The sequence below is a fragment of the Gigantopelta aegis genome, chromosome 10, assembly GCF_016097555.1.
Source record: "Gigantopelta aegis isolate Gae_Host chromosome 10, Gae_host_genome, whole genome shotgun sequence".
NCBI classification, from domain to species: Eukaryota; Metazoa; Mollusca; class Gastropoda; order Neomphalida; family Peltospiridae; genus Gigantopelta; species Gigantopelta aegis.
In genome coordinates, this window is record NC_054708.1 from 49,317,602 (window position 1) to 49,344,280 (window position 26,679).

General features: G+C 35.8%; 1 protein-coding gene across 1 annotated transcript in view; it reads right to left on the reverse strand.

The window, feature by feature from the left end:
• Positions 1–26,679, reverse strand: part of LOC121382754 (protein unc-80 homolog) — a 93,170-nt gene that overhangs the window by 13,105 nt on the left and 53,386 nt on the right. Inside the window, exons 28-55 of the mRNA XM_041512332.1 lie at positions 26,159–26,293; positions 24,538–24,638; positions 23,753–23,839; positions 22,846–22,929; positions 22,517–22,585; positions 21,256–21,354; positions 20,621–20,717; positions 20,345–20,466; positions 19,778–19,855; positions 19,262–19,369; positions 18,434–18,478; positions 17,707–17,891; positions 16,239–16,437; positions 15,123–15,230; positions 14,072–14,182; positions 10,777–10,934; positions 10,086–10,199; positions 9,136–9,352; positions 8,926–9,005; positions 7,951–8,074; positions 7,347–7,386; positions 5,929–5,984; positions 4,794–4,946; positions 3,860–3,983; positions 2,543–2,752; positions 1,817–1,912; positions 1,267–1,352; positions 189–363 (exon numbers count right to left, since the gene is read on the reverse strand). Of these exons, the coding sequence (XP_041368266.1) occupies positions 189–363; positions 1,267–1,352; positions 1,817–1,912; positions 2,543–2,752; positions 3,860–3,983; positions 4,794–4,946; positions 5,929–5,984; positions 7,347–7,386; positions 7,951–8,074; positions 8,926–9,005; positions 9,136–9,352; positions 10,086–10,199; positions 10,777–10,934; positions 14,072–14,182; positions 15,123–15,230; positions 16,239–16,437; positions 17,707–17,891; positions 18,434–18,478; positions 19,262–19,369; positions 19,778–19,855; positions 20,345–20,466; positions 20,621–20,717; positions 21,256–21,354; positions 22,517–22,585; positions 22,846–22,929; positions 23,753–23,839; positions 24,538–24,638; positions 26,159–26,293 (3,261 nt within the window). The remainder of the gene's footprint in view (positions 1–188; positions 364–1,266; positions 1,353–1,816; positions 1,913–2,542; positions 2,753–3,859; positions 3,984–4,793; positions 4,947–5,928; positions 5,985–7,346; positions 7,387–7,950; positions 8,075–8,925; positions 9,006–9,135; positions 9,353–10,085; positions 10,200–10,776; positions 10,935–14,071; positions 14,183–15,122; positions 15,231–16,238; positions 16,438–17,706; positions 17,892–18,433; positions 18,479–19,261; positions 19,370–19,777; positions 19,856–20,344; positions 20,467–20,620; positions 20,718–21,255; positions 21,355–22,516; positions 22,586–22,845; positions 22,930–23,752; positions 23,840–24,537; positions 24,639–26,158; positions 26,294–26,679) is intronic.

Sequence of the window (26,679 nt, forward strand, 5' to 3'; positions counted from 1 at the left end):
GATCTTTTATATGCACCATCCCACAGACAGGATAGTACATACCACAGCCTTTGTTACACCAGTTGTGGAGCACTGGCTGGAGTGAGAAATAGTCCAGGGATCAATCCTAGATGGATCGTGCATCAGGCGAGCCTGGTTCCACTGAGCCCTCCACTCTCAAAAGAGTAAACCATAGACATGTGACTCACTGATGCCTGTAGAAACGTGGGAGATCTCCTCCTTCAGTTGTTTCAGGTCTGTCGCCAGATGCAGCAGAATCGTCCCAACTGACTTGGGATGAATGTAGCTGAAACCTTTCAGCTTATCTTTGATGGTCGTCTGCAGATAGAACTCCTGAGCTGTATCGCAGTTCACTCGCATCATCTAGACAGCAAACAGTTCAATTAGTCAGGACGAAACCAAATGGTTAACATATTCATGTGATTAATGCAATTTTCCAACAATTGAAAACAGTAAGTTTCAAAAAGGAAAAATGACATGAATATTTGTTCAACAACACCTCAGAAGATTTTGAACTACAGCTATTTGGTGTCTAACATGTCCAATTTAAACTACGGCTATTTAGTGTCTATGATATAGTCATTTTAAATTATAGCTAGTGTCATTTTGACACCTGGCTGAAAGACAGAAAATCTTCTAGTACACACCATGGCCTTTGATGTACAATTGAGTTACATTGCAGCAGTAAGTTTCAGAAAGTGTGACATTTTGGTTTATCTAGAATCAGTGAGGAGAGCTGAATGAATGTATTAGTTACAAGCCAGATGGTAAAATGAAATTGGTTTGCACTGTAACAAAAACTACATTTTACTGAATACAATGAATTGTGTTTAACAGTATCATGATGCTGGTAACCACTTTTCTAAGGGTTTTTTTTTACAGACCATGTCAGTGTCAGGCTTTGAGAATAGCTTTGAACATCGTTAAGATGGTTATATAATATCCTTGAGAGATAACAAGGCAATCATTTTGAGAAAACCCTATTGTATTCAGGTATCTAACCCTGCACAACATGTTACAAAAAATGTTTAGACAATGTTCTGTGTTACGGTATTGTAAAATATATATTCCTGCACTTTCAATGGTAAAGTATTCTTTGAAAGTTTCAACTTGAAGCAAACTGGAACTACGTAGTAGAGACAAAAACATTCATCATGGTTCAAATGTAAAGGACATGTAATATTTATACAAAATACAAAAACTAATCAACATGTCTGTTGTTTGATTTCAGCTTCAGCGGAGTGTGATGGTACAGCAAATGCTCACCCTGAACTGAATGAATGTCTGCAACAGCAGGAACAGGGATGGTCGGTGGGTGACAATGAAGTCGAGGAACTTCCACAGTGGCAGTCCTGGAACAAGAAGAAAACTTATTTCTATTAAAGAAGTTACAGACTGTTATGACAGTGATTCATGACTGGATGTCATTACAACTGTACCTATTCCAATGAGCTCTGGCCAGTGCTAGTTTGGATTTAGTAAACTAGTCTATGAGTGGCAGTCCTCTTTGTGGTAGTGCAAGAAAGATGAAATCTCCAGTAAATGATCTCCCCAGGAATGGCTGTCCTATAGATGAGGCACTAGATAGAGATTCATGGAATTAATCACTATTTTGCCAAATGTCCATTGGACTCTGCATTGTGCAGAGATAAAGTGATAGGGCTGTAACTTATGTAAATGAAAGAAAATTATAATTAACTTGGTCAAACCCTGGTTGCTTAGGCTTACAACGTATAACATAATATTTGTTGGTATAAATGTCCTGCTATATGTTAGAAATGACAACAAAATGCAATGATCATATCCCAAATGTTACCTTTTCCTTTCGTGGCAAGCCTTTGTATACATTTGGCTACTCTATGCCATTCTGGAGCCAGCTGTCGATCAAAGCATATCAATAGAATCTCCAGACCTAAAACAAAAATATATTCATATTTTAAAATATTTTACATACCCAAATTTATGTAAAACTACAACTAAAACAAAAATGATATTTTAAATTAATTTTTAGTTAAAATGTTTACCATAACAAATTAACTGTGTCAAGAAATTTGAAGTTATGTAAACAAAATGATTTTAACAAATGAACCAAAACGTTTGTTTTAACGACACGAATAGACTTCACTGATTTATTTAATTATTGGCTACTCGACATCAAACATACGATAGCTCTGCTAAAGTCTTAGAGGAAACCTACATTATTCCATCAGTAGCAACGGATCTTCTATAAGCACTTTCCCACAGACAGGACAACACATACCATGGCATTTTATACACCAGTCATGGGGTATTGGTCGGGATGGGACAAAACCCCAAAGAGAGAATGGTTCTTCTAAGTCCTTTTATCCCACAACCAAAGCACCTCAGGTGAGTGATCTACCAACTGAGCTAGATCATTTTCCCTTCAGATGAATAATCATTATGCCAATGTAAATTTAAAAATACCTAAATAAATAAATACATAAAACCCCCTCCTTCAAAACCTGATCCACTGCTTGTCTGCCTCCTACTCCCACTCTGTAACCCCCCTCCAGATGCTCACCTACAAATGCCACATATAACTGATGCTCATTGTTGACTCCAGTGAAGCTCTTTTCCCCGTGAGAGATGCTACCACTGCGGCTGTACTCATTGACAGAAATGTGAATCTTGGTGCTGTTCTGAATGGTGGGCTTGTGGTACGCTGGGGTCAACAACCCTATCACAGCATTCAGAACAAACACAACATCAGTCTCCGATAGCTTTGGAGTATCTGAAAGGAGAAAATATAGAAGTATTTGACTAGTGCTTTGTGTAATCAGTAATAATAAGGGCCTTGCCTCCCCCACCAAAACATTAAATGTACCCTATTTTGATAGCTGGAGAAGATATTCTATTGCTATGTTCTTTTTCACTAACCCCATGACATGACCTTGGTAATGATAAAAAGAATATTTTTATGTTTAATGTCTTACTAAGAAATATGGTTTTATTCTCACTGTTTTGAGGTATGCTTTGTCTTTTGTAGCTGTTTTACAAAGTGATGTTACAATTCTATAGACCAAAACAGCATTTTCATGAATATACACCTTAATACAAAAGTGAAATAAATCTAAGGATATAACCAATGTTTGACTGAAGCAGCCTATGTGTTTGATTACTGTGTCTAATAATATGCAAAGTAACACTGGCACCCCACACAGACATCCCCTTCAGTTATGTAAGGCTTTTGCATTGCTAATATCCCATTTTACAGTATTATGTTAAGCCTATCTGTTTCATCTTAATATTGAATACTATGCATGTGTGCATACGTCTCACGCCCTTTGTGTTCCCTTTTGTTTATCTTCGGCTTCATCCCTGTTACTACACACGTCCGAGTTTGTCTGTCTGTCTATCTGCCTATCTGTCTCTCTCTCTCTCTCTGTCTCTCTCTCTCTCTCTCTCTGTCTGTCTGTCTGTCTGTCTGTCTGTCTGTCTGTCTGTCTGTCTGTCTGTCTGTCTGTCTGTCTGTCTGTCTGTCTGTCTGTCTGTCTGTCTGTCTGTCTCTCTCTCTCTCTCTCTCTCTCTCTCTCTCTCTCACACACACACACACACACACACACACACACACACACACACACTCGCACATGCATATATGTATACATATATTATTTAATAAATGCATTATATACGAGTGTATAGCTTTAATTATGTATAGTTTATGTATATACAATATCATGTACAGCAATAATTTAAGGACCCAACCTTGACCTTGCTTATGTTTCTGGGGACAATAAAAAAAAAAAAAAAAAAAAGACAATGATTCTGCATGTGATAATTGTTTATCATTTTACAAGTAAAATTTCGTAACTATTATATGAGTATTAATGTAACTCACCTCTGCGCCCACACCCGACTCTGATGGACAGTGGAAGGATGAAGTTCAGTAGGAGGTTGATCACACGGTCGGACGTCTGAAACGCAGCTGGGCCACCACAGATCTGCTCCAGGGAACACTGATCCTGCCAAACACACAATACAAGTATGTAAAGGAAAGGAATAGATTATAGAACCCATCACACTTTAAGTGAATGCTCCACCACTGAACTACATCCTCTACCTCAAAATACATGTGACAAAAACAACATCATAGTCATCTATATTATTAATCACCCTGACAAACTCTGACAAAAAAGTATATAAAGTGTAACCTGTCTAAAACGGATCACCTGATTTAGACAGGGTTTGGTGTTTATAGGATCGCGTCATAGAATTTAGAAAATTCGAAACCATGAAACTTGGTCAGTTTTACCAGGATTCCGGGTTCTTCAGGATCCGGTTGAGATATGTTTCACTGTATATAGTCTTTTTTACGATATCAGTAAAAAAGAAAATTACTGTAAACCAGATTAATATTGCGACATGTTTTTTTCGTGATTACCAAACTTAGCACGTTTTCAATATGTAAATTTCAGAAAGAACCATTGGTATCTGCAATGCATATAATGTGTGTGTATAACCTTTGTTTTGTTTGTTTAACAACACCACTAGAGCACAATTATTTATTAATCATGGGCTACTGGATGTCAAACATTTGGTAATTCTGACATAGTCTTAGCAAGAAAAACTGCATAATTTTTCCATTAGAAACAAGTGATTTTTTATATGCACCATCCAACAGACAGGATAGCACATACCACAGTTGTGGTGCAATTGCTGGAACGTGTCTATAAATTTCATAACTTGAGGTTCGGGTGAAAATGACACAAAATTATATGCACACATTTTTTAACCTTCGTTAACAGTAAACAATATTCTGTTTCAACACTAACCCCAAGTGCCATCATCTGCATGGCAACCAGCTTGACGACGGAGGAGCAGAAGATTGGAGGCACATCGTTATCATAGGCACTGTGTACATTGCCCAGGTTGTCAGTGTAAACTCCTCCAGACAGTAGGATGCTAATCAGAACATTCACCAGGGTCTGAAAACAAACGTTGATTATTATCAATACACAGCTGTCTATAGATGTCAATATATGTGAATAGAAAACGAAATTGCTAAAATGCACTAATGTGAACGAATTAAATGCAAGCCAATAGGACTGGGGCCGGGGTGGGGTAGGGGCCTGGGTTCCCTCACTACAGACTGTGCCCTCCTACTAGAGATTGTGCCTTCACCCCCACCCAACTCTAGATATCTGTAACGGTATATTATCATGGATAACAAGATTCATTTTAATCTAATACTTGATGATAATTATACTCACTTAGAATACTAAACATTAATATCGTAACAACCAGTGGTCGAATGGTATGTTCTTGTGCAAAATAAATGAGAGCAATAGATAGGAAGCGAAAACAATGTATGTGAAGTTCTGTATTTATTACATACCTACGTTTATGTTTTACAAAAACAGTTTTTAATGTAACGTTATAACAACTCTTTCTTAAATCTATTAATCAATCCTCCTTTCATGGATTTACTTTACGTTAAGAATCATACTCTGCGGCAATCTTCTGTAATTTTTGAAAATTTGTAAATCATACAAAGTAATAAATACGCCAACTCCAGTAAAAATAAAAAAAAGAATTCTCCATTTACAAGTTCCTGCCCAGATCGCAAATATGTGTGATACAAGATAAATTTATACCACGGATTGAAAATGTCTTTATCACTGTAGTAAGATTGAATCAATAGATATGTAATAAAAGTACTTTTTGGGACAAAGGAAATGTATTTATTTGTAGGTAATTTTAGGTTTACTCATTTTATTACCTATGCTGTTATGACTTTAAGCTCTGTTAGATATTTTCGAAGATATTTCAAAGATGGCAAGCAATGCAAGACTCTTTTTTTTCAACATTGATCTCCAGTATGGTAAGTAATAATATAAATTTTTTATTTATTATTATGGTGTACTTTTCTATTGTATTAATCATTTGGAAAAATGGTAGGAGAAATACCTTGAGGTGTGGCAAGTGAGCTATGTACAGAAACTTCCTCAAAGTCAAATACACCCCTGAAAAATAACACAAAAAGCATGTTTAATTAAAAAAAGAAGTAAAGATAGTGAAGTAATACATACAGTACTACTCTTTCTTCTTTTTTAACATTAATGTTTTTTCTATTTTTGTTCTTCTGTCTCTGCTTATAACAAATACCAAGCGTGTTGATTTCCATCACTACACAGCACAATATGACAGGTTTTCTCTACATAACTCTTGTAAGTTACTAATAAATACTCTTGGTCCATTTCCAACTAAGCTTAAGGAAGTCTAAAAGAATTGAAGAAAATTTGGATTGTTTTCTTTTTGTGAATACTTAATCCAACTTCTGACCTTAGACACTTCCCCCCTTATGGGTCAGAGTTAAGGTTATAAAAAGAAAAACATGTTTTTCTTGTAATGTTGTCACTTCATAGGCTCTTTAAAAGTATGACATACAAGAATAACATTAAAGTTTGTTTTGTTTACCGGCACAACTACAGCAAATTTATTAATTAATCATCAGCTATTGGATGTCAAGCATTTAATAATTCTGACATATAGTCTCAGAGATGAAAACCCCTACATTTTTCCATTAGTAGCAAGGGATCTTTTATACGCACCATACCACAGACAGGATAGCACATACCACAGACAGGATAGCACACACCACAGACAGGATAGCACATACCACAGACAGGATAGCACATTCTTGCCCACTGGACAGGGTTATCCAGCTTTTGCATGGTGCTAGAAAAATCTGTCTGACCCTAGGGTTAGATAAATCTGTCCGACCCGAGGTTAGACGATTTCTACATACGCGTGATGTTATAACTCATGTTTTATGACGATTGACGTCATAACTCATGATTTTCAAAATTCTGTTTGTCATTTCACGTTGCATCAGTTTTAAAAATATTGTCAACTTTATATTTATTCTTAAGTTGTTGCATTTTCATGTCATTGCAAAAGTTGGACTACATTTTTCAGCGAATGATTAAATGAGTTCCATTGTTTGTTGTAGGTGAAATGTTTAAGAATCATTCAACAATAAACAAATCATACGTAGCTTACAAAATTAATGTTTTGTTACTGTAATTAAATGGGCAAGAAAAAGAATCAATCACCGTTGTGAGGTATAGATAATACGGCAATTCCAACTCTCGGGACAAAATGTTTTTGTCCCTCAGGTTGGAATTGCCTTATCTAGATCTCACAACGGTGATAGATTCTATTATACTACAGCCTTTGATATATCAGTTGTGGTGCACTGGCTGGAACGAATAATAGCCCAATGGGCCCATCGACAAGGATCGCTTCCAAACCGACCACTTTACCACTGGGTTACATCCTACATGAATAACAAGATTAACTGGATCTCAGCATTTTTACTTTACCTCGAAGTATCTGGGCAGCTGCTTCCCAGTCTACCTGTTTCTGTAACAAAAGAAAATGATGAATTTTACTACATACTGATCAAGATGTATTGTTTTCAAGTTAAAAGCTGGTTCTTCATCTAGATATTAAAGTAGTATGGCAAAGTAATAAAACAAAATGAACATCACCAATTATCTTTACAATTTTTCTTCATTAATGATTAAGATGTATTGCTTTCAAAAAAAACCAAACAGGTTCTTCATCTAGATATTAATATGGTATGGCAGAGTAGTAAATATATCAATTTGTGTCAATAATAAGTCCTAGAGTTTACAATGCCATTATCAACCTGCAGTGATCATCGTTATGAATTGACCTTCAATGTATTTTGGAATGCACTCAGCCTGTAAACAACCTGGGGAATCCACAGACCTATGCACATTTCTATACACTAACGGAACTGGAATTTATGAAGTAGATTGTGTTCATTTTACAATATGGTATCTAGTCTTACTTAGATCATCTTTATGTTAGATTTGCTTAAAAAGTCAAGTGTTCAATTTTGCTCGATGTGTTTGCATGTTCCAAAAGGGTCAGACTTTTTGTTAATTATGAAATACTCACTCTAAGTACAGATTTCTTGTAGACCTTTGTGAAGAGTCGATCCAAGCGTCTCAAGATGAGATTCAAAGCCGGTCGTATGAGTTCCTGAGACCAGTCAGTTGTTGGTAAGATTTCAGTCATATATCTGTCAAAACAACATTTTAAAACATAAAATAACACTTACTAACTTTTTTTCTTTTTTTTTAAATTTACTAATGCTTTGTTCAGCAACAGGCAATACATTTTACAACTGATAAAGTAACATAATTTCTAAGAAAATTACATACACTGGAAATATTCTTAGAAAAATAAATGCTATTTCATTACAATGTTTTTTAATCTTTTAAGAATAGTGTGTAAATACAAAAGATAAATTGTTTGTTTCTTTTTGATACTCCATTCACAGCAATACAAATTCATATACAAAGCACATATATACACATTTATAGCATTAAAGGTAATGTAGATTTCAGAAAATGAGAAATGATGATTTTCATTATGCTGACTTTGACTATGATTAGGGTGCAGGATGTAATCCAGTGGTAAAGCACTCGCTTGATGTGTGGTCGGTCTAGGATCGATCCCCACCGGTGGGCCGATTGGGTTATTTCTCATTCCAGCCAGTGCACCACGACTGGTATATCAAAGGCCGTGGTATGTGCTATCCTATCTGTGGGATGGTGCATATAAAAGATCACTTGCTACTAATGGAAACATGTAGCAGATTTCCTCTACAGGACTGTATGTTAAAATGACCATATGTTGGACATCCAATAGCCGATGATTAATAAATCAATGTGCTCTAGTGGTGTCGTTAAACGAAACAAATTTCTTCTTCTTAACAATGCTTGAGAAATATTTTACCAAAATGTTTGACAATCTGTCTTGGTGCTCAGCAGACATACTGGTAGAGAATGATTTTCTTGGTTCAGTAAGACAGGAAATATTAAGTGCTCTCGTGAAAATAAATAAATATTTAACATAAGCTAAACATACCTCTGCAATCCAGTACATGCCATGGTTAATGGATCATACGGGGCAAGCTTCAACATTGTGTGTGCAATCTCAGCCAATCGCTGAAATATGAAAAAAAAGGTGTAAGACCACACAAACAATAAATTCAGACAACTCACAATTTTTTACAATGCAATTAAAACTAGAACGAATAGTTTTCTAATAGTAAACACACTAAAACCTAATTCTTACATTGTGAGTTTTGTGGTCAAACAGTTCTGGTGGTCTGAAGGATGGATCGGCTAAAATTTTCCGTATTTCCCGTAGTCGGTTTACGCATGTTGTGTAAAACTCTGCTAAAATGGCAAGCAGTGAGTCCCGTGGTTTGCGGAATTCATTTCGCAGTTCAATATCTTCTGGATCAGGAGCATACGTCTTTTTTCTACCTTCTTCCATATGCCGAGTATAACTGCAAAAAGAACATGCAATATGACTTGTATACATTAAAATATATTTATAGATTTTTTTTCTTAAAGTTCACATTTCAATATTATAACATTATTTCCTAATGTAAAATACTAAGGCTTTCAAAGAATGGAATCCGACAATAAGAAAATTAGAAAATTAATGTGGATGGTTTATTTTAAATTTTAAAATAAAAATACACTTGACGTAAAGATTAGAAAATTAATGTTGATGGTTTATTTTAAATTTTTAAATAATAAAAATACACTTGATGTAAAGATAATGCATACAAAATGAAATTCAAAATATATTTTTTAAATTATCAACTACATCGGTTACCATCTGTTTTAGTAGAGGGCCTAGTAAGTTGGCAAACTTGTGCCTAATCCTTTTGAGGTATTTTATGCAATAAAATATGTTTTTAATAAAAAAATCTGTTTTGTATATTTTGTTAATTTAAGCAATTAATGTACCAAAAAAAAAAATGATTGCATGAATGAATGGAATGATTAATTAATTAATTAAAGAACAAATGAGCCAATAGACAAACAAATGAATAAATGAATGTTTAACCACATCCTAACACATGGAAATGCATTTGCTACTGGGTATTAAACTGAGAAAGTGAACGAATCACTTGATTACTAGAAAGAAAAAAATGTTTGTTTTTTCAACCAATCAAAATTATGACCCTACACTTATTTTTAATATCACCAATATTAAATACTTCTATTAACCTTGCATGTGAATCTTCCCGATCGTCACCAGTCAGTGAATGCACACTGTGGTTTTGAACTGGCTTCAGGTTGGAAGTCACTATGTCAAAGGCTCGCTGTGGTATAGCCATGTTTCTAGAAATTCCAAAGAAGGTCACATTTTTAAGGTTAATGGAATCAAGCATTATTCATAAATGATACAGAAAAAAGCAATTTTCATAGCTTTGTCTTTCTCGAAGATAACTTTACACAAAAGTTAAGTAAAATTTAACTGTAAGGCTAGAAAGCAATTAAAGAAGTTTTTAGTAGAAAAAGGATTGTAAAAAGAAATCCAAGAATTCTGCAGAAACAAAGGTCTCACCTACCATAAACATTTTCGGTGCACTGTGATGAAAATTCATAGATGCAACTATAAACCAAGTTTTACTGACTAAGGATTTATAGTTTGTGAGAAACTAATCTCGATGTGAAACATAATGCAAAAGTTGATGCCGTAGCCATCAGTGTTGGAAATGTAAAACCTATATCTCGCCTTTTTACTTCATAAAGACTAAACAATAATATATCAAACTTTACTTTGTGAACTATTCACAACAGCCAATCAGAGCTCTCAAGCTTGTGGCAACACTGGAAATAGTGGCTTGGAAATGTAAAACCTATATCTCGCATTTTTACTTTGTAAAGGCTAAACAATAATATTATCAAACTTTACCTTGTAAAGTATTCACAACAGCCAATCAGAGCTCTCAAGCTTGTGGCGATACTGGAAATAGTAGCAATCTCGGATCGAGCAGAACTTGGGTTGTCTCTTTGGGTGGTTTCCTTCTTGAGGTTCTGTAGAAACCTGGGCACGATCACCTCGAGAATTATCTGAAACATTGAAACCACAAGAACATAAATTAATTACATCTAACTAATTATGGAAAAATATCTGCCTGGACAAATCGTTTTGTTTTTGAAGAACTGGAATGCAATGAAAACAGTTCATTTTTAAATGGGTGATAGGAGTGTTCAAGAAATAAACAGACGGATGGATTAAAACATATGAAGGGTCCATAGGGAATAACCTGTGATGTCACATTTTTGTTAAGGTGATATTTTTAAATTTTAACATTTACAACTCTGCAATCGTGGAATATTTATACCTAAGAAAGCATAATTTACCAACTACTTTTAATGGCCTACCATGTTTAATTTTAGTGTGTCATTGTGACCTTGACATACACAACTTTTATAATACTATCTGTTTAGACATCATCATCAAAGATTATTCCTGTGGACCCTTCATATATATATATATACTGAACAAAATAAGAAACTTCCGCTAACTTTGCTTGAACATAACTTGATGAAAACAAACCAGGGGAATAATTGTTATATATGTGTTTAAAGAGTGTTCCATGATGCATCGTTTGGTGCAAAAATCATGGCCATAGGTTAACAGAAACTGGGAGAATTTTTTACCAAGTGTGGTAGGGGTTAAAAAAAAAAAAAACTTAATAACGGGTATGACCACCTCTTGAATTGACCACTGCAGTGCATTGCAGGCGCATAGAATTGACTAAAGTGTTGATTTCTGCCTGTGGAATATTGTTCCATTCCTGAATGAGCGCTTGACGAAGTTCGTTGACATTAGTGGGTGGGTTGGGACGACGCCTTAATAGTCTGTCCAGACTATCCCAGACATGCTCGATGGGGTTGAGATCAGGACTTTTAGCGGGCCAGTCATCAATGAAATCAATGTTATTTGTCCTAAGAAAATTTACAGTGTCTCTAGCTGTATGAGAGGTGGCATTATCATGCTGAAAAATCGAGATGTTGGCGTTGTTATGGAACAGAGGAATGACGTGATGAGCGAGAATGTCATCGCGGTAACGTTGAGCATTTAAACTGCCATCAATGACGACTAGTGGTGAACGATAACCATGGGCAATGGCTGCCCAGACCATGACACAATCCCCAACCCCAAAACAATCTCGTTCAAGAACACAACAGTCAGCATAGTGTTCATTTCTCCTACGGTAGACGCACACCCTGCCATCACCACGTTGTAAAGAAAATCTGGATTCATCCGAAAAAAGAACGGTATTCCAGCATCGCCGTATCCAACGAGTGTGTACACGTGCTCAATTAAGACGATTTAGATGATGACGTTGCGTTAAAATGCATCCGACGAGGACGTCGTGCATGTAAACCGTTCTCCCGCAGACGATTACGAACAGTTTGCCCACTGATTCGGTTATTATGAAGCCCAGGTGTGTTAGCAGCAGTAGCAGTGGCAGTTTGGAATCGATTGCGCAAATGCGTGTTCATGATATAGCGGTCTTGACCACGCTTTGTAACACGTGGACGTCCATGACGTGGCAAGTCGTTGGTGCTTCCTGTCGTCCGAAATCTTACGCGAAGATTTCGTATCGCTCGACTAGAACTCCCAACATGCCTTGCAACGTCTTCTGTCGACATGCCAGCATCAAGCATGCCAATCACCCATTCGCGTAAATTATTGGGTATTCTTTGCATACTAAAAATGATACAATGTAAAAAACTTTAATTTTTTTACAAATTTTGAAGAGTTTTCGTTCACTTGACAACAATGTCAGTAAGACAAGTAAAACAAATTGACCGAATACTACACGGGACATGTCGAACCATGCATGCATGTGCAAATTGAATTTCACGTTGTCGACGATTAACAGTTCAAAAATAATCGATAACATTCATGAATCCTGATAATACAGCTCAAGGCTAATACTACCTATATAATTTCATTACACAATGAATTCTTTAACACAACAAATACTATATGTACAAATCGGAAGTTTCTTTTTTTGTTTATATATATATATATATATATATATATTACTTGATGTATTTTGTGGGTGGGGAAGACACAGGTTAATATACAAACACAAATTCTGGTTTCCCAAAATACTAATATTATTCACTTTTAGATTTGTGACATTCAGTAAAATTGTTATGTAAAATGGAAAGATAAACGGCCACTATGAATCAAATACTAACTATGATATATTATCTTACGAATGAGAACAAAAAACTGCTGCAATCCAGATACAATTCTTTTAAATTAAGGGGAAGGATGTAGCTCAGTGGTAGAGTGCTTGCCTGAGCTGTATAATGGGTGGTAGGATCTGTCACCCTTCACTGACCCATCCCCCCATACAATCCCATCCAGTGACCCATACCCCATACAATCCCATCCAGTGACCCATCCCCCACACAATCCCATCCAGTGACCCATCCCCCACACAATCCCATCCAGTGACCCATCCCCCACACAATCCCATCCACTGACCCATCCCCCACACAATCCCATTCACTGACCCATCCACCATACAATCCCATCCAGTGACCCATCCACCACACAATCCCATCCAGTGACCCATCACCCACACAATCCCATCCAGTGACCCATCACCCACACAATCCCATTCACTGACCCATCACCCATACAATCCCATTCACTGACCCATCCCCCATACAATCCCATCCAGTGTCCCATCACCCACACAATCCCATCCAGTGACCCATCATCCACACAATCCCATCCAGTGACCCATCACCCACACAATCCCATCCAGTGACCCATCCCCCATACAATCCCATTCACTGACCCATCACCCACACAATCCCATCCAGTGACCCACCCCCCATATAATCCCATCCAGTGACCCATCACCCACACAATCCCATCCAGTGACCCATTGTTACAGTATGTGCTGTCTTATCTGTGTGAATGCACATATAAAACATTCACTGTTGCTATTTAGCAGGATTAGGCTATTTGGTGGCTGCAGGTTTCTTCACTGACTATATGGACCAAATGTCATAATAACAATGTGATAGACACAAAATTACCAGAGTTTAAAATGTACTGCGGAATTGTTAAATGTCATTGAACAAAGACTCCTTTCTCACAGAGGCTAGAACATACCACATACTTTGACATACCTCTCAGGTAGAAATTTGATATACCAATCTTAACTTACCAGCATCTGACTGCTCCGGTAAGATTCGGGAGCATAAGCGATCACCGTTATACACATGTCTATCATATCCAGCATGTTCAGTGTGTCTGGGTCATTCTCGTAGCAAAAGTCCTGAAGAAAAAAACACAACACTTAACAATGTAATAAATAAACTACACAATAACAAATCTATTATAGACTTTGTAGAGTTATCCAGAACATTCTGTTTATTGCAAATCATTTTTAAAACTAGAACACTGATTCAAACTTGTGCGATTTAGTCCTTATACCCGGGCCATAGCTGTATTTACACAACTTTCCATCTTTTATAATGTTCAGACATTTTAAAATCATTTGCAATAAACATAAGTGTTCTGGACAGGACCAAAAGTAGACCTTTGTATGAAATGGCCCTATCAACAAGAATATCACAGTATTAAATGTCTCGACTGTTATAAACATTTTTCGGTGCACTGTGCTTCACTGACCTAGGACTTATAGCTTGTGAGAAACGTTTATGTTAAACTTTGAAGCACAAGATGACACTGTCGCCGCCACTGCTGCAATCAGTGGGGCGGGATGTAGCCCGTTGGTACAGCGCTCGCTTGATGCACGGTTGGGGTGGGATCGATCCCCATCGGTGGACCCATTGGGCTGCTTCTCATTCCAGCCAGTGCACCACGACTGATATATCAAAAGCCGTGGTATGTACTACCCTGTCTGTGGGATGGTGCATATAAAATATATTTTGCTGCTAATCGAAGAGAGCAGCCCATGAAGTGGCGACAGCAGGTTTCTCTCTTAATATCTGTGTGGTCCTTAACCATATGTCCGACACCATACAACCATAAATAAAATGTGTTGAGTGCATCATTAAATAAAACATTTCTTTCTTTCTTTCTGCAATCAAAAAGGTAACACCTATATCTTGTTACTAAACATCATAAAGAAACTAACTGTTGACACAAAACATTTACTGGTTTTCTCACAGTAAATATTACTTATAATGCTAGAAAAGAAGCTTAATCTACTGTACTGTCTTCAGTAACGTTAATACTGTGGTACAACTCACCAGAGCAGTTGGTGGTTTAGGTCCTTTGACAAGGTCCAGCAATCCAAGGTTATCAGGACAATCTTTCTCGAGAGATACCAGCAGCTTAAAGAATGCATCTGGCTGAACCTAAAAAAACACCAAAAAAACACAACATTTTTGTTAATATTATGGGTGAACAAATAGAATGTCGAGTCCATATAATAGTCTAAGCTACAGATTCTGTATGGACACTATTTCTAGCTGGACCTGTCATGGCAAGCTGCAGAATCAAGAACTAAATAAATATTTTATTTCACATTATCAGCGTCTGCAAATTTACATTGTTCTTCTGTTTATATTTAGTCATGTATGTTACGCATAATAGAGATTTGGAAACATAATGGAGCAAACATTAATGACTGAATGCAATATCACTGAATTTAAACTCATTCACGAAATCACCAAATGCAAATTAATACTGAATTTGTTGAATAGAATCTAGTATTAAATCACCACAAAGCTAATGAGATAACCACATGCTGTTTGTACAGCTACCATCATTTTGGCGTTTTGGCTCATTGAAACTTGGAATTTAGCTACTGATTTTCTGACCAAATGTAGGCATTTTGCCTTTTTTCATTTCAGCTTAAACCACTACACAAATAAAACGAAAATATTTATACTTCCTGAAATTTAACATCAGATATGTTCTACTAATCTTTATCAACTATATTTATCCTTACTGATCTGTTGTACTAATCTTTATCAACTATATTTATCCTTACTGATCTGTTGTACTAATCTTTATCAACTATATTTATCCTTACTGATCTGTTGTACTAATCTTTATCAACTATATTTATCCTTACTGATCTGTTGTACTAATCTTTATCAACTATATTTATCCTTACTGATCTGTTGTACTAATCTTTATCAACTATATTTATCCTTACTGATCTGTTGTACTAATCTTTATCACTATATTTATCCTTACTGATCTGTTGTACTAATCTTTATCACTATATTTATCCTTACTGATCTGTTGTACTAATCTTTATCACTATATTTATCCTTACTGATCTGTTGTACAAATCATTATGAACTATATCTATCCTTACTGATTTGTTGTACAAATTGTTATGAACAATAGCTAACCTTATTACAGTCAATAAGCCCATTAGCAGCACATGTCATGTCCAGAATGGGTGCCACACTGCCAAACATCTGCAGTATGAACGGTTTGCGGTGAAGAATGTAGAACTGTCGACACACAAAGTGGATGGCTTTCTTCAACACCAGGTTCGGTTGGTTATTGCTGTACACTCGCAACAATGTCGGCATCACATACAGAAATCTGAAACACATGTCCATTACTTAAAAACAAATAAAACACTACTGATCAGAGATGAAAATAATATGGTCCAGAAAATGGCAAAAACTTTGCAAGGAATAATAAACATTGAAGTTTGTATTGTTTCACAACTCCACTTAATCATGGGCTACTAGATATCAAACATCTGGTAATTCTGACACATAGTCTTTGGAGAAAACCCACTACATTTTCCATCAGCAGTAAGTGATGTTTCATATGCACTTTCCCATAAACACATTACTTTTAATATGCCAATCATGGGACGCTGGCTAGACTGGGGAAAAAACAGTGGGTCTACTGATGGGGTTTGATCCTACAATCTAAGCACCTCAGGTGAGCGATCTACCAAATAAGCTTATTATTGCCCCTTGGCCGGGAATAAGGAGACAGGAACAGTTTTGATATGGCACCAAAATCAATAATTCGAGAAATTTTGAATGTTTTTCATCACCTAACTAATGGGTATTACTGGTAGTACTAAACCAAATAACTTCCGGCTGGGACAAAGTTCAAGGTGCACCCAACTATCGATAAAGAAGTGAACACCACAAGTCCTGTGATTGGTGATAAATGTGAGTGTGTTGGTTGTAAAGAAAGTAAGTTTCATTTGGGCAAAAAATGTATACAGTTTTTACTGTGACAAGTAGTCTTGTGCTTGAAACATGTATGGGGTACCTGTGATAAAAAGTACTCAAATAGTTTTAGCCACATATGTTACTACTGTCATCTATGGAATTCGATTTGTTAGTATACACCCTATAGACTTGGAATGGAATAAATCAATGTTTAATGACACACCACCATGTTTTGCAGCAATGTTCAACAACTAATTTTTACAATGGATGCGAGTCATTTCAGATGAAAACATAAACAGCAATTCTGACATTCATTTTAATAGTAAATGTAGGTATTTCAAAGAGAGGAATTATGATTAATAACGTGTAATGCGTAATGACATCTCAGAACACAAACATATATTGGCTTCTATACAATCTTAACGACCTTGCAGATGTGATTATTTTTTTATAATTACAGTAAAATACTCTTATAATGACCCAGAAGGGACCATGATAGTTAGTTTGTTGTAGCAGTAGTTCGTTGTACACATTTGCGTAATTTGTTTATTAATGTATAAGGAGATAAAATGGGACTTAACGATCAGTTCGTTCTATGCAGTAGTTCATTCTAAGTGTGTCTGTTATAAGTGTACTTTACTGTAGTTATCAAAGTGTAATCTTTAGTAATACTTACCCATTTGATGAAAATATGTGCTTGAAGTGTCTGGACGTGTTGACGATGGAAGCCAGACAGTATCGCAGTATGGCAGTGTCTTCAAACAGTAAGACAATTGTTCCATTGATCACATTCAGGAACAATGGCAAATCGTTTGACCAGGCAAACGTGCTTGACATTGAGTTGAACATGGTGGTCATCAGCTACAAAATCAACACTAAAAATTAATTACAATTTAAAATGTCTGTGTGTTTATCATGGAAGTTTGTTTTGTTTAACGACACCACTGGAGCACATTGATTTATTAATCATCAGCTATTGGATGTCAAACATTTGGTTATTCTGACTAGTAGTTATCTGAAGAAACCCACTACGTTTTTCCTAATGCAGCAAGGGATCTTTTATATGCACTTTCCCACAGACAGGAAAGCACATACCACGGCCTTTGTCCAGCTGTGGTGCACTGGTTGGAACAAGATTTATCTTGGAAGAGTATACGGTATGTGTTTGCATGTAATAATTTACTGCATTTTAAAATCAACTGTGTCTTGATATTGTTATCACATGTATATGTGTTAACAGTATGTGTTATAAAAATAGTGAATAATGTTCTCACCAATGTGTGTGCAAGAAAAAAAAAAAAAATTAGCAATCAACCCTAATAATCAACAACCACTCAACACTGTATTTTTCAAGTTCTAAATATTACTAGTTGACCCAATATTTTAAACTACAATACATGTACCTTTGCCCATGTGTACTTGTGGAGTGTATCCAATCCGTATAATTCCTGAAAAATATAATAAAAATAAATTTGTAAAAAAAAGAAAGAAAGAAATGTTTTATTTAACGACGCACTCAACACATTTTATTTACGGTTATATGGCGTCAGACATATGGTTAAGGACCACACAGATTTTGAGAGGAAACCCCGCTGTTGCCACTATATGGGCTACTCTTCCGATTAGCAGCAAGGGATCTTTTATTTGCGCTTCCCACAGGCAGGATAGCACAAACCATGGCCTTTGTTGAACCAGTTATGGATCACTGGTCGGTTGAGCCTTGCGAAGCACTAACTCGGGGTTTGGAGTCGGTATCTGGATTAAAATTCCCATGCCTCAACTGGGATCCGAACCCAGTATCTACAAGCCTGTAGACTGATGGCCTACCACGATGCCACCGAGGCCGGTAAATTTGTAACACTATTCAAAATACACTGCATGTTATTTTGTGGAATCATTAGTAAATCCACACAAAAAATCCTACTTATAATCAGAGCTATCTCTGGCACTTGCCAAATTCGAAAATTGCGAATTTTTTAAACAACTGGCGTAATTTGTTTTTAATTTAGCAAAATTGTTTTGTGTAATAAATGATATTTTGTTACAAAATACCTGGGTACTATTTGTTCATGATGACAAGAACTTGCTTAGAAAGAAATATAAAACATTAAAAGAGTCTTCAGTTGCTGCCATTTCTGAGCTGTTACCATAGTGGCAAATTCAAGACCGTCTCTTTAATTCCAGTGGTTTCTTTCCCAATACTAACTGGTAACACTGTGAATCATTAATACCTTGCCCCAGGCTCCATGATACATGTCAAATTCGGCTTCTAACGCCTTGCGTGGAAATGCTGGATGCTTTAGAAATTCTTCATGCAGAAATGCCACATGATTTTGTATCTGAAATAACATTTTTGAACATAACATAATGAAACATAACATATACTGTTTTATGCACCCAAGTGTCTGTAAGGATTATACTTTGTCCTTTATTATGTTATTTGATTTGGAGTTCTTACAAAACATATGACCATGTGAAAAGTGGCACATGCAGAAAATCAATAAATGAATTCAAATGTCAGTCACAATGTGTTATCATATCATATAGAAACGATGTAAAAACATACAATTGGTTAGAAATAATGGAAACTTTTGAGTGTTTTGTTTGTTTAAGAAATATCTGACCTGACCTCTAACATTAGTGCATATGCACCCCTTATTATTCTATGGACTGGTCCAATATCCTGACAGCCAATGCACTAAAGTTGGTCAGGTCAATATATGAAAGGAAATAAAAGATCCTTTTACCTGGTGGTTGGATGTGCTTTCCAGAACTGTTGCTGTAAACAACACTTTTCCAACCTCAACAAACTTCAGTGTGAAAACCTGCAAAGATAGGAAATACAATGAAAACTGATGTGAAACTTATCATGACAAATTCCATCCACACCCAAAAAAGAATACTGCTAACTTTGGCTATTATCAGATATTTTTGTATTCATAAAACTGCCTAATAAAAAAACATCATTGTTTGGAAAAAAAAACAAAAAACAAAAACAAACTCAAATAACAAAAACAAAAACAAACCTGTAATTAAGCTTACTTTATGCACCAACACCTAACGTTTAAAAAAAATATCTTTAAAATGTTTTATTAGCAAATTCATTCACCCATAACCGACCATAACAACATAGATTTCTTTTATCTATATATATTTAATTTTATTCAGTTAAGACGACCCAGTTCAACTTTAAATAGGTAGGCTTATGTCAGTATATGGGGCACCCATCTTGTTTGGGCCTGCCTGAAAGTCAAAATAAAAGAAAAGAAAGAAAAAAAATGCAGAAAACCCCACAAATACTGATGCCAACTCACTCGTTTCTGAAGTGCCAAGAAGGCACTGTCTGGGTTCATGTGCACCAAGCTAAGTTGAGGGTAGAAACTACGTCGGAAGAAGTAGTAATCCCTCACATAGGCATTCATATTCTGTGGTTCATCTGCAACAGGAAAAACTATTGTTAGTAAACTTTAGATTCCAATGACTTCAACATAAAAATCATGCAACTATTTCCTTCTGATTTAAAATAAAGTCCAATTGCTAATAAATTGATGTATATAGCAAAGTTAAACATTCTTTAAAGTAATACTGACGTGTTTTCGTGTCTACGAGGAAATGAGAATCATGCTGGTCTTCTGGAATGTTGAAGAACTCCAAGCTTTCCTGAAGAATGTGGCAGAACTGGGTATCCTGAATAATAACAATCATACTGGTATATTACTAACATTTTTAATTTTGTCAATCTCATTTTTCTCAAATTGTAAACATACAGTTAAAAGAAATGGTGTATTTCCAGGGCTTCTAGAAATTTTATAAAATCCACTAGCCATGGGATCAGTGATTTTAAAATTTACTAGCCACGATTAAAAATTCACTAGCCCTACTTTACTTAAATTTACTAAATACCGGGCAACAGTAATAATCAGATATGTCACCTAAACAGGGAGATGGAGCTTTAAAACACTAACATTGAGGGTTGGGGTGGGAAAGGATATTCATATTTACAAAACAGACTTAACTGCAAAATTTGACTGAACATTTTTTTCACTAGCCGTCGGGCATGGCAATAGTATTTATTTACTAGCCCAACATTGAATATCACTAGCCATGGGAGTGGGGCTACCATAATCTAGAAGCCCTGATTTCATTATTTCATCAAAAGCAAACAACAGCAAGAGCACTGGAGAAAAACGGTGAAGAATTTGTATCTAAGAAGAATGAAACTCACCTCATGAATAGGAAGTTGAGATGGAATACTAGACAGATCAGGGCCATGAACAAGAATCTTCTTTGCACAAGCCACATTGGCCGATACCAGCAAGTAGGGCTGAAAATTATAATTAAAAACGTGTAACAAGTGAAAATACCATTAGATGTGACTATCCTACACATATCAAAATATTTTATCTGTTTTGTTTAATGACAACACTAGAGCACATTGATTTATTAATCATCGGCCATTCTGACATTTTGTCTTACAGAGGAAACCCGCTACATTTTTTTCATTAGTAGCAAGGGATCTTTTATATGCACCATCTCATAGACAGGATAACACATACCATGGCCTTTGAGATGCCAGTGGTTTTGCACTGGCTGGACCGAGAAATAGCCCAATGGGCCATATCAAAAGACCAAGGGTTGTTAACAGTTTTGAACATTACTTTGGCTCAGACATTTTCCCTGTTTCATTATGTCATAAAATTAAAAAGTTAAAGTTTTTTTTTTTTAACGACACCACTAGAGCACATTGATTTATTAATCATCAGCTATTGGACATCAAACTTTTGGTAATTTTCAGTCTTAGAAAGGAACCCACTACATTTTTTTATTAGTAGCAATGGATCTTTCATATGAACCATCTCACAGACAGGACAGCACATACCATGGCCTTTAATATACAAGTCGTGGTATGCTGACCGTTATATAAAGTGTTCCTTATTGCAAACTGGAGTACATGGATTCCAGAATGTAAGAAAACACCTTTTAAAAAAAGTGTCAAACTTTATTATCTTGATGTTGAAGACATGAAAGTGGATTATGGAGAAAAAAAAAAAAAGTGTCTGGAAATTTTAATATTAGTGGTCAGGTAATGAGACTGGCAAGCAAACTGGCACACAAATATTCAAATGGTCTTCATTTGCTATTTCTTTTCTGTAGAATGGAGGTTGTTTGAGGGGGTACCATCAACTGAGTATAAGCCGACGTGGAAAAATCTAGTTTCTGCAAACAGTAACTCAGTAATTTTGACAAGCAAACATTTCCAATATAAAATAACGATGTTGCCCATTCAGATTGCATGCAAAGCATCTGCCGAATACAGAAGGGCAAATCATATCTTATGTTGTGGATGGAGAATATGGAAATATTTTTGACAAACAGTGGAAACATCTGGAAACATTGTTTTGACAATTAAAAATCCAGAATTCTGGATAAATGCAGAAAACTTTAATTTCTGAGATAGAAGGGACCAACATATATTGTCAACTTACATCACACTGTTCCTTTTTAAGAGTCTGCTTCAGATCTTTAAAATAGATTCCTTCCACACATGGAGTCACCTGCAAAAGAAACACAACACTTAATAAAATAAAATAACACAGCTAACATTATTATTTTATTATTGTTGTACCAGTGTCAATGGAATAGCAATGAGAAATATTCTAAGAGTAACAAAATGTTTTCACACAATCAGTCTGAAGCCAACACCAGACTAATTTTTCAAATCAATGAGGAATTTGTGTTCAAAATCCTTATTATATTCCAAAAGATAGACTATTTAACCATATGACAAGATATCTTCAAGAAGTACGATGCATACCATCCAAAGAAGCGAGAGTGCTCCTGCTATTGCTTCCTGTCCGCCTTCACACGGAGATCGCACATAGAACATCACGTAGCCAATCTGAAACAACAATCAGTTTAATCAAGCAACTCAAACCTCAGAACACATTTGATAGTTAATATCCATATCAAATATTGGGGGGGGGGGGGGTTTACACTGCATTGTTATCTAATATATAACGGCTTCGGTGGCGTCGTGGTTAAGCCATCAAACTACAGGCTGGTAGGTACTGGGTTCGGATCCCAGTCGAGGCATGGGATTTTTAATCCAGATACCGACTCCAAACCCTGAGTAAGTGCTCCGCAAGACTCAATGGGTAGGTGTAAACCACTTGCACCAACCAGTGATCCATAACTGGTTCAACAAAGGCCATGGTTTGTGCTATCCTGCCTGTGGGAAGCGCAAATAAAAGATCCCTTGCTGCCTGTCGTAAAAGAGTAGCCTATGTGGTGACAGCGGGTTTCCTCTAAAAAACTGTCAGAATGACCATATGTTTGACGTTCAATAGCCGATGATAAGATAAAAAATCAATGTGCTCTAGTGGCGTCGTTAAATAAAACAAACTTTACTTTTTTGTTATCTAATAGTAATTACTTCTAGGCATTTGTTTATAACTGGGTGTTAAGGCTATGTTCTTATGTGTAAGGCATACAGAATGGAGTAAGAACAAAGACAATTATTTCAAACAAAGACCAACATAAATAGTCAGACATTAAAGAGTTTGCAGCAAGCACCTTCCTTGAAAATTAAATGTTTAGCCTGTGGTCATTCCATGTTAAAACATGCATTCTTTTTGCTGTCAAACTAAAGTAATTTTGGGCTTAGCCGATGGCCCCCTGGCCCCCTAACCCCCTGGGATCATTGAGTGCTATGAACATCTTACCAGATAGTTAAACATGGAATGGGCTGTCTGTGCAGGAAGCTGTCCGAAAAATAACACCATCTTCCTCAAGAGGAACAACAGCTCTTCCTGCAACAGAAAAACAAAACACATAGTATGATACGTCAAGCGTCCTACAACGATCTTGTCTGTTGTTTAACAAAGAAATCTATCATTATAACAATATTTGTAGTGGAATAACACAATAACGTACTTAAAACCATGAACATTACACCAGTTTACGGTCTTGGTTTATACGCACTAAATTCGCTCCAAATTCCTGCTCTGTTTGTAATTTGTCATCATTTGTATCATTTTCCAACTGAATTATCACAATTTAGTATTTAAGTAACTCACTGGTTTGAAGTTACTTATTTTTATTACTAAATGATAACTGTGCCACCACTTATATAACAAAATGATATGCAACTCTAGCTTGAAGGTACACAACTTAAAATTTCTGCAATCAACCTATACTGATTTTCTTTTGTTTAATGTTAGTTACCAAGGGACTGTACTTCCTAAAAATATCGACATTGTTGTATTTTTCACAGAATATATTCTGACATAGAAATGGTATTGAAATGCATGCAAAAGTGAATGATGTTTAACCTTCATGTAATTCAGTATCTATGTTTTTTAACTAAAAATATAAATAAATTATGTTACATAATTTAACAAAACTGATTTAATCTTATAATTTCCACAAAAACTTTCTTAACTAGTCATTGTTTTTTATATTTAATAGTGAAATCATCATCTATTTTTCATCTTTTCTATGCACTGACCTGTCTGTCTTTATTGGTCAGTTTTTCAAGAAAATGTCGAAGAAACAAAATCGGGTCTTCCACAATGCATCCCCAAATAATCTTGGTTGCAACCTCAGAAACTGAAATATTGAATAATTAAAAACAAATTGCTATTTTTTAAAAAGACAAAATAACCAATAAATACTGTTTGATATATTTTCACAAGACTGTGTATTAGCATAAATTATTATCAATTACTGACCGTCATTGAGGGCAAATATCATGTTTTATGGAACGAAGAAATTGCTTATATTATCAATTTCTTCAGTCCATAAAACATTATATTGCCCAAAATGTAGTCAATAATTGTTTTATTACATAATGTTATTCATAAGAATCATACATTCCTGCTTTATTTATCAGAATCAAAATACACCAATGCTTATATTTTCCCACAATGCGCTAAAACTGATGGGATTTAGTGACGTCACGTAATCCTATGACGTATAACACGCAGAGGAATGCGGGAATTAACAGTTGAACCATTACCAAGACAAAAATCAAATTCATGTCAAAATCATATTAACACCAAAATAAAACACAAGATGTGATAAATCTGAGCATACATTTATATTGAACAGTTACTGATTACCTCCAAATGCACTTTTTATTTGTAACATAAAATCCTAAGAGTGCCGATCCCCAAATGCATTTCAATGTATCATGTATGTTTTTAAACCTGCGAGATATTCCTTACACAATTTGACGATTACTGACCTTGTCTTTGTTATATTTGCGGAATTAAACTCGGTATAAATAAAGATGTTATCTTTTTATTGAAGGACAGCAAAGCATTTTGTCACAAGTTTGTGGATGTGTACATTAGAATTAGCAGTTGACGTTGCGTTACGTTTCATCTTTATTTTCACTGGTTAAATCTCCCAGGGCAATATCACTTTTGATCAGACCGGTGGGACTGTCTCAGGGCAATATCACTATTTACGTAAGGTCATGTGACTGGGTTTTTGACCAATAAAAATACAGATGTATTTTCATTATGTAATAATACCAGTTATTATGTTATAACAACATCAACAATCAACTGTCCTTTCAGTTTATGTTTATATGCATTTTCATCTGTTATCACATGGGGCGGGACGAAGCCCAGAGGTAAAGCGCTCGCTTGATGTGCGGTCGGTTTAGGATCGATCCCCGTCGGTGGCCCCATTGGGCTATTTCTCGTTCCAGCCAGTGCTCCACAACTGGTGTAACAAAGGCTGTGGTATGTACTATCCTGTCTGTGGGATGATGCATATAAAAGATCCCTTGCTGCTAATCGTAAAGAGTAGCCCATGAAGTGACGACAGCAGGTTTCCTCTCTCTACATCTGTGTGGTCCTTAACCATATGTATGACGCCATATAACCGTAAATAAAATGTGATGAGTGTGTCGTTAAATAAAACATTTCCTTCCTTCCTTCTGTTATCACATGAATAATAAAGTCCTATCCAGAAACACCCAGCCAATCATCTCACCTACTACTTTAAAGTGTGGGGAGAGATTGCAAAAACCCATCACCCCCTCTCCTTTAGATCTGCACCTGATAAAGATGTTATCAGACTAAATCCTGAAAAAAAACAAAAACATTGTCAACAGTTACCTGCAATACCATCTTCATTCACATCCTGGTCTACAAGGAGATGCAGTATCGGCAGGACGGTCGCACAAATGCATGATGGGAAAAATGTCTGGGTTATGTGCAGATGGTGGCCATGATCAAGGCGATCTTCATCACCTGGAGAAGGTCAAAGGTCAACAATAACAAAGCATCCTGTTACCTACATGTAGATGATGTTTAGAAATTAAAACTATAGATCCAGTTTGAAGGCATTATAAAACATTTGCTCTTAATTTGAGGTCACATATATACAAAATTACATAGCTTTGTAATATGAACATTCAATGGAGTACTCTACTAAATGAATTAGAATGCTATAATTTTGTAGGAAGACCTACAAAACATTAGTAGATTTCATCACAAAAGTTTATATTCTTTGTAAATCTGTGTTATTAATCTGACACTGAACATGTATTGACAACACCAGAAAGAAACTGTGCGACTATAAATACACAGTGAAAGGAAATGGTGAAACAGAGAACGTGTACGTGGGTGCTGCACAT